The sequence below is a fragment of the Medicago truncatula genome, chromosome 2 (genome assembly GCF_003473485.1).
Source record: "Medicago truncatula cultivar Jemalong A17 chromosome 2, MtrunA17r5.0-ANR, whole genome shotgun sequence".
NCBI classification, from domain to species: Eukaryota; Viridiplantae; Streptophyta; class Magnoliopsida; order Fabales; family Fabaceae; genus Medicago; species Medicago truncatula.
This window is the reverse complement of record NC_053043.1, coordinates 38422215-38430215: the sequence shown is the minus strand read 5'-3', so window position 1 is coordinate 38430215 and position 8001 is coordinate 38422215. Positions and strand designations below refer to the sequence as shown.

General features: G+C 33.5%; 1 protein-coding gene across 2 annotated transcripts; it reads left to right on the top strand.

Annotated features, from left to right (window-relative positions):
* The first annotated feature begins 2756 nt into the window (after positions 1-2756).
* Positions 2757-6752, top strand: LOC25487248 (TPR repeat-containing thioredoxin TTL1). 2 transcript variants are annotated; one of them, XM_013609134.3, is made up of 7 exons: positions 2757-4001; positions 4284-4479; positions 4603-4796; positions 4903-5236; positions 5316-5520; positions 5619-5660; positions 5945-6752. In XM_013609134.3, the coding sequence occupies exons 1-7, from the start codon at positions 3100-3102 to the stop codon at positions 5980-5982; spliced, it is 1911 nt and encodes a 636-aa protein (XP_013464588.1). In that variant the 5' UTR covers positions 2757-3099; the 3' UTR covers positions 5983-6752. The 2 variants fall into 2 exon arrangements, with proteins under 2 accessions (XP_013464588.1, XP_013464587.1); XM_013609133.3 differs by having other exon boundaries at positions 2759-4001; positions 5619-5725.
* The last annotated feature ends 1249 nt before the right edge of the window (positions 6753-8001 follow it).

Genomic DNA, 8001 nt, shown 5'->3' with positions numbered 1-8001 from the left:
TTAGCTGGTTTCTGCTACTAATGTTAGGGTTTGATTTTGATGCTAGTGAGGGTCCCACATCCAGTTTTTGTTTGCCACGTGGTGTGGAGCTTGTTTGTTTGGGGATGGATGACTGAGTCTGCTTTTTTTTTTTTTTCTCTCATTCTGGACTCTGGTGGCAATGCAATGCCATTGGCAACATCAACATGTTACTTAATTAGTAGGAGGTTCTTTAATTTTAACATCAAACACCTAGGCATGCACATTGTAAATTTGTCAAATTTTTAATGACAATTTTATAAGTACACCCCCATTCACGTATCTCTATTTAAATAGTGCTGAGTTTGTGCAAGAAAATTAATATTTGATCTGCCTTAATTTTTTTTATCTGCATAGAACACATTCTTGAAGCGCGGTTGAGAGTTTTAAGTTGTGATCAAATCACTTGAATGATAATTAATTCAATAGTCTGTCCAAATGATAAAAGGTTGTTGGATTACTCAATTTTTTTTAATTTTTTTTATGTTTTTTTCAATCGAGTTTTGTATATAAGTAAGATATTGAAATCAAATTTTAACTATTTATTTAAAGGGTCTTGTTAAAAGGTATTTTTTTTTTTAGAAAAGTTAACAAGAGTTATAAAGACATTGTTTAAGGAACTTAAAAAAAAAAATTGTCTTAAAAATAAAAGGCAAACACATTTATAAGTTATAATTATACAATTTACTTTACTTTGTTAAAGTTACTAATTTTGTTAGCATTTAAGATGTTTGACATTATTGAATTTGTGATTAAGATTTGCTCAATGTCACATTTTTACTATGGATTAAATCCATATATGTTACTCCCATTTATACATGGTTAATTTAATCTTGATCAAAGAATGTGTTGGACACAAAGTAAATTTTAAAAAAAAAGTCGAGTTTTCTCTATATGTAAGAGATTGAGATCAAATTAAGACTTCTTAAGATCTTTTTTTTATTTTATCAAATTACTTAAGATGCTTGACCTGTTAGTTGTAAATCTAACAAATTAATTCCAATTAATGATAAGATTTGTTTAATGTCACATTTTAACTATATGGGAAATCGAATCCACTTGGGTTGATCTAGTGGTATTGACTTGCGATCTGAGAATGTGGACTAATTTAGTTTAATTTAACTTTTTCAAAAAAAAAAAATATGTGGGAAATCCGTTTAGCTCTTCTACAAGAATCACCCTATATTTATGTTAAACCCATTTAAAAAATATAGCAAAGGATTCTTAGAAGACCTTAATAAAATGTAACCATGCGGAGGTATTAAATGCTTAATTTGGCGTTTATATGCGATTTTAGAGACCTTAATTGCTGCTTATGAACTCATGGATTAATACATTGATTAGTAGTAATCACCATTGTTTTGTCAAAAGATTCTTGTGTGACAGTGGGACTTTCCTTTTCACCGCATATACATTAACTAGTTGACAAGCATGGTATTTAATTGCCTCAAAGAAAAAAAGCATGGTATTTAATTTGGACCGTTTTTTGTCACCACAATGTCAAAATTGAAAATAAATTGTACTGCCAAAAAAAAAGGAAGAAAAAGAAAAAAAATATTTTCATTTAATGTTGGTACAAGGATTTAAAAATCTAATTTAAATATTTTGTGATTTACAAGGAATTAGAAGCAATGAATCTTCATTATTTTCATGAGTTAGGAAATTAATGAGTAGTATCTTTTTAAGGTGAAATACAATAAATGAGTTTTAATTGTGGGGGGCAAAGGAAATAAAATTCGTTGCATAGAAATTAGACCAATTATTATTACCAAAAAAAACGAAAATGAAAAAAGAGAAGAGCTTTATCTAGTTTGTTAGAGTAATTAAGAAGAAGGACAAGTGGCTAAGGAAATGAAGAAATGACAGGGAATGAGAAAATTGGCTTTGGCCACAAGGATGAGTAGAGAATGTGGATGACACTTGGTTCAACAAAAAAACAATATAAAAATACCAAATTATTTTAGAGGTAGTAGAATAGAAAATAGAAAACACTACAGAAAAAAGAAGACAATAATGTTGACATTACAAGAAAAAACAAAACTAATTATTAAATATTAAATCATGATAAATCAAGGAATATATTTATATTTATTTAGATTTAATACATCTCCAAAAAAATATATTTACATTTAACACACGTACCTTTATCATTTTTTTCGCATACAGTTTTTATCTTCATAAATGAAACAACAAACACCATCTCAAACTCACATACACAAATACTATTAAGTACCGAGTTTAAAATTGAATTAATACATTCAATTTAACAATTTTGATATTGTAAAAAAAAAAGATTTTGTAAACTTTTTTTTACGTATTCATTTCCTCGTAATTATCAGATCAATATAAACATTTAACTTTTATAAAAATCATTTCTAAAGTCATGTCATAGTACACATTATTAATTAAGATTCGTTGATTTATAAAACTTTTTTCTATGATCGATGAAGGTTAACTCATTTAATTACAAATAATCAGGTAACCAATTAACCACGTAAAAAACATAAGTCCAACTCCTCATGTTTGATTATCTTTTAGATGGACGATCTATTAACAACTTTGTTAACATTCATTAAACGTTGAAGTTTGCTTAAGTGATGATCTCGTCTAAATAATTTTACACCGACGGTGCATGAAAATTAAATTATAAATAAATAAATTAAAAAAGGAAAAGGATGATGATAATTGAAAAATGGAAATAAATAAAATAAAATAAAAAAAGAAAAAGTTCATGAAGATAGAAGGAAGTGAAATCTGTCTCGTGAAGCAGCAGGTGAAGAAGAGAAAGAAGGAAAGGAGAGAAAATAAAAGCTCACTCTTTCTCTCCATTCTTCTTCTTCCTTCTTCTTTCTCTCTCTAAAAACTCTAAAACTTTCTCTCTCTAAACCACTCACGAGATCCCCATCCCTTTCCTTTCTCTCTCCTCTTCTTCATGTCTTCTTCTTCTTCTTCTTCTTCAACAAACCCATTTTTCACTACGAACTACACACATTGCTAACACTCTCTTTGTGTTTTCTTTTTCTCTTCAGAGAGAGAAAAGATTCAATCTTTCTACAAAACCCATTTCGGAAAATCAACAAAATGTCACATTCACCAGAAAAACCCGAACCAGAAAAGCCTGAACCGGAGTTAGACCAATTTTCCGATCGGTTTCGTCAAACTGTCACTTTAGAAGCTAACAAACCGGATTTCCGTGAACTCGATCTGGGTTCACCTGTTTCACCATTGAGGACACGTGGCGGACCGTCGGTAAGTAGTAGTTCAGGTTCTTCTGGATCTTTCTCCGGTGGTGGTGGTGGTAGAATCGGGTCTAACCCAGTTTCCAAAAGATCCGATTCAGCTCCGAGTAAAGATAATAATAACTCCGGTGAACTTTCTGGTTCGAGTGAAAACTCTCCGACTGCGGATAGATCTACTGGGAATGTGAGAGGAACGAAACCGGGTCATACGAGATCCAATTCAGGATCCGGGTTGTTACATTCGGGTCAAACGGTGAACTCTCCGCCGTTGAATGTTCTTCCTACAGGAAACATTTGTCCTTCCGGGAGGATCTTGAAAACTGGTATGGCGGCGAATCGGAGTTCGAGAAGTGATGTTCTTGGTTCTGGAACTGGGAACTATGGTCATGGTAGTATAATGCGTGGTGGTGGTGTTGGAGTTGTTACCGGGAAGGTGGAGAGTAACAGTATGAGAAGTGGCATTGGAGGTGATTTAGGAAAAAGGGGGGTGCAGAGTGTGGATCCAGAAGAGTTGAAGAAAGCTGGGAATGAGCATTACAAAAAGGGTCATTTTTCAGATGCATTGAGTCTTTATGACCGTGCAATTTCGATGTCGCCGGGGAGTGCTTCTTACCGGAGCAACCGCGCCGCGGCGCTGACCGGTTTAGGAAGACTAGCTGAGGCTGTTAAGGAATGTGAAGAGGCTGTTAGGTTGGATCCTAATTATTCTAGAGCTCATTATCGTTTAGCTTCTCTTTTCATCAGGTGAATAATCATGGATTGTTTGATTTGTTAAGTTTGTTTTTGCATTGGTTGGATCTAGCCCATTTTGTTGAATTATGTTATTAGTGTTTAATTTTGTTGTTAAATCTCTAGTCTTGATTTGATTTAAGGTTTTGTGTTCTTGGAATTTAAATCTGAATCTGTTGTTTGTGATGTTGATTGACATTGTAAAGGTTTACGATGATGTGCTAGATTAATTGGATTTCCATTCGTTGATCCTTTTATGGAATGGTTTTGATGATAGAAGTGATGGTGGTGTTACAGGTTAGGACAAGTTGAGAATGCTAGGAAGCACCTTTGTCATCCGGGATTAACACCGGATCCGACCGAGATGCAGAAGTTGAAAATGGTGGAAAAGCATATTAATAAATGTGCAGATGTTAGGAGAGTAGGAGATTGGAAAAGTGTTCTGAGGGAACTTGATGCTTCTGTTGCTGCCGGAGCTGATTCTTCTCCTCAGGTATTTTTGATGATCTTGTTTTTATACTTGTTATGAGGTGATATATTTGAGTTGAATATGTTATATGTGTAAATGTGTATATGAAATGAAATGTCTGAACTTTGTTGGAAATTGAATGTACAGCTCTTTATGTGTAGAGCAGAAGCCCTCTTGAAACTACATCAAATTGATGATGCAGAATCAGTTTTGTTACATGTTCCGAAATCGGAGCCACGTGGTAATAGTAATAATACATCTTCTCAAGCAAGATTTTTTGGGATGATTTCGGAAGCATATTCCTACTTTGTCAAAGCTCAAATTGAGATGGCATTGGGAAGGTGAGTTTAGACACTATTAGTATTTGGTATTACTATCCTTCATTGGAAAATCCTAAGGTGGCAAAGGTTTTGATTGGATAGTGAAAACTGATATTTTGTATTGCAGGTTTCAGAATGCAGTCACAGCTGCTGAGAAGGCGAGTCAAATTGATTCCCGAAATCTTGAAGTTGCTGTTTTGGTTAACAATGTAAGGATGGTGGCAAGAGCTCGAGTTCGTGGCAATGATCTTTTTAAATCTGAACGGTTCACTGAAGCTTGTTCGGCATACGGGGAAGGTTTGAGATTAGACCCTTCTAATTCTGTTCTATATTGCAATAGAGCAGCGTGTTGGTTTAAGCTTGGTCAATGGGAAAAATCAATCGAAGACTCTAATCAAGCTCTACGTATCCAGCCAAATTATACAAAAGCTCTTCTTCGAAGGGCTACATCAAACAGCAAGGTAAATTATGATACCGTATTGTTGTGACTTGTGATGAAGTTTATTGAAAATATAATCATCTCTTTTTCTCCAAATGCAGCTGGAGAGGTGGGAAGAAGCAGTAAAAGATTACGAGGTCTTACGGAAAGAACTTCCAAATGACAATGAAGTTGCTGAAGCTCTTTTTCATGCACAAGTTGCACTAAAGAAATCTCGTGGAGAAGAAGTATATAATTTAAAATTTGGTGGTGAAGTGGAACAAGTATCGGGTCTTGAGCAGTTTAGATCTGCAATATCTTTACCAGGTAATTAAAATGTTGTTTAAAGTGGAGTGTTCTGCAACTCAGTTTAGTCTGTTGTTAATTTTCAATTCTCATGATATTATTATTTCTTAATTTTGCAGGTGTTTCTGTTGTCCATTTTGAAGTTGCTTCTAACTCACAATGTAAGCAAATATCACCATTTTTGGATACACTATGTGGTCGGTATCCATCTATTAACTTCCTCAAGGTAGTGTTTTTGACTTCACTACGTGCATGTTTGGATTGACCATGTGTCACCGTGATTTCGAAAAATGTTTACTTTTGAAAGTTTCAACGGAATCACGGTGTCACCCTGATTTCTTCAAACTCACAGTGATTCCAAACATGCACGTGTTCTTTTTGGCTATAAATGAGTGATATTGAAATGGAACTTGCCTAATGTATGCATTTTTTCCTTTGATCAAAGGTGGATATTCAAGAAAATCCGACAGTTGCAACTGCTGAGAATGTTAGAGTCGTACCAACTTTCAAGATATACAAAAACGGAAGCAGAGTGAAGGAAATCATATGCCCTAGTCGTGACATGTTGGAACACTCAGTGAGGCATTACAGCATTTAGAATTCATCATCACTTGTAATACTTCTCTCTTGTCATCTGCCTGCATTTTTCCTTCTCACGGTCCCCAAACTGCTACTTAAACTCTCTACTAGTCCCCACAGTTCTTCCAGTCTTTTGATCCCACCATGAAACTATCACCACCCGATACCTGTGACATAGTAAAAAAACCAGACAATAATCTCGTTAGCATCATTGAATGCCGTTGGAACCTTAGAGGTAGTAGTCAAGTTCCTTTTGGAGTTTTTATTTTATTCATTCATTCCTCATTGCTCTATGGTTCCATATATGTTCCAATGTTTCTTCCCAACTCCCTTGATCAATTTTCTTGTATCCCCAGTTTCTTTCTTTAAGGTAAAAAAATGTGTTATGTCTGTACAATTGATTTCATATGAGATTTTAAATTGCTTTTTAAGATAGAAAAATATAGAGATATAGACAAAAGGGAGTGGAAGGTGTTGTGCTAGTTATATAGAGGGGGATCTGTAATTCTGTACATGTATATATGTGATGATATATACACTAGACAATGGAAGGAAGCCTTTGAGGGGAGATAGGTTAAGTGGTGGGTGGGGGTATTGTTTCTTTCTTTCTTTTTCTTTACCCCTTTCTGTCTTGGCCATTTAATCAATAAAAGTTCAGTTCCTATTTTTTAAAATTTTATCTGTTTTTATTTACTGTATGAAACTGAAACCTTACATCGCATGTTTGGATTTCGAGTGAGTATGGCAAAATCACACCAAGCCACCTTGATTTTGTAAACTTACGCTTTAGAGTTTCAACAAAATCATGGTTCCACGCTGATTTTGTCGAATTCAGCGCGATTCCAAACACATACACATAGTGAAATACTCCAAAAATGAATAAATAAGTGATGGAGTGTTGAGAAGGAATTGTCATGTGTGCTTTGGGCAGAGGTTGAAAGAGCTATGACTGGGTCTTGGGATTGGAAATAGTTGGTTATAGCATTTAAGTTGATGGCATTTTTATGGTTATGTTTGACATCTAAAAGCAAGGTACATGTGTTTTTAAATGAAGGTTGGTTGTGTTTAATATTGAAGGGGAGTGGCGTGGTAGTGGTTGATACAATTCATAACTACATCTTTTTACACTGTCCTTTTTTAATATAAAAATAAATAATAATTGGATTGGGCGGTGGACCACCAAATCATGTACTTATAATCCCACACCAAAAGAAAATTTTATACTTATAATTAATAACCAATAGTTGCCTTGTATATTTCTTAAATGTAATTAAAAATTTCATATCAAGGTGTTGGGTTGGGTGTGTAAGCGTACTTATTGTTACTAATTTCATATTTGTGTTTCTCAACTTTTAAATTTATCTAGCTACATTTTGAATAATCACTTGTGTATGTTTGTATGGTAAACAATACCTTTCAATGCAGATAATGTAAATACTTAACTATATTTTTCAAGTAAAAACTAAGCATAAACAATCTCAAAATTAAATTATCTTAATATACTTAAGGTTGAAGATTTTTATTTTTGGGCAGATTTTAGGGAACGGATTAATTATATCTTTGAATATTAAAAATACTTATCGGTCAAAAAGTAAAGTAATTATTTAAAATAGTTATTGGTCAAAAAGTAAAGTAAGTCCACACGTTCCAACTCAAATGACAAAAATAGTGAAATTATTAGGTTGGTTGTCGGGATTGAGGTTTGAACAACGGTTCTTTCATTTATGTGTATGTTTTCACCGATTGTTGTTGTTTTGAATATCTACCAAAAAAATAAAACTAAAGTAAATCAGAATAAGTAGTATTAGATATTTATGTGCTTAGAACCCGAGTTTGAATTATGATCGAAATAAATATTGATCAGACTTTATTTATTTTTTATGAACTTTAGACTACAGGTCTTTCATTGTATCCATAAAAAAA

What these genes read in the sequence shown, in the direction of transcription:
- LOC25487248 (XM_013609133.3), top strand. Translation starts at nt 3,100, where the DNA reads ATGTCACATTCACCAGAAAAACCCGAACCAGAAAAGCCTGAACCGGAG. An exon ending in GGGCTACATCAAACAGCAAG is followed by an intron (nt 5,237 to 5,315) that starts GTAAATTATGAT and finishes CTCCAAATGCAG; the next exon opens with CTGGAGAGGTGGGAAGAAGC. An exon ending in CATCTATTAACTTCCTCAAG is followed by an intron (nt 5,726 to 5,944) that starts GTAGTGTTTTTG and finishes CTTTGATCAAAG; the next exon opens with GTGGATATTCAAGAAAATCC.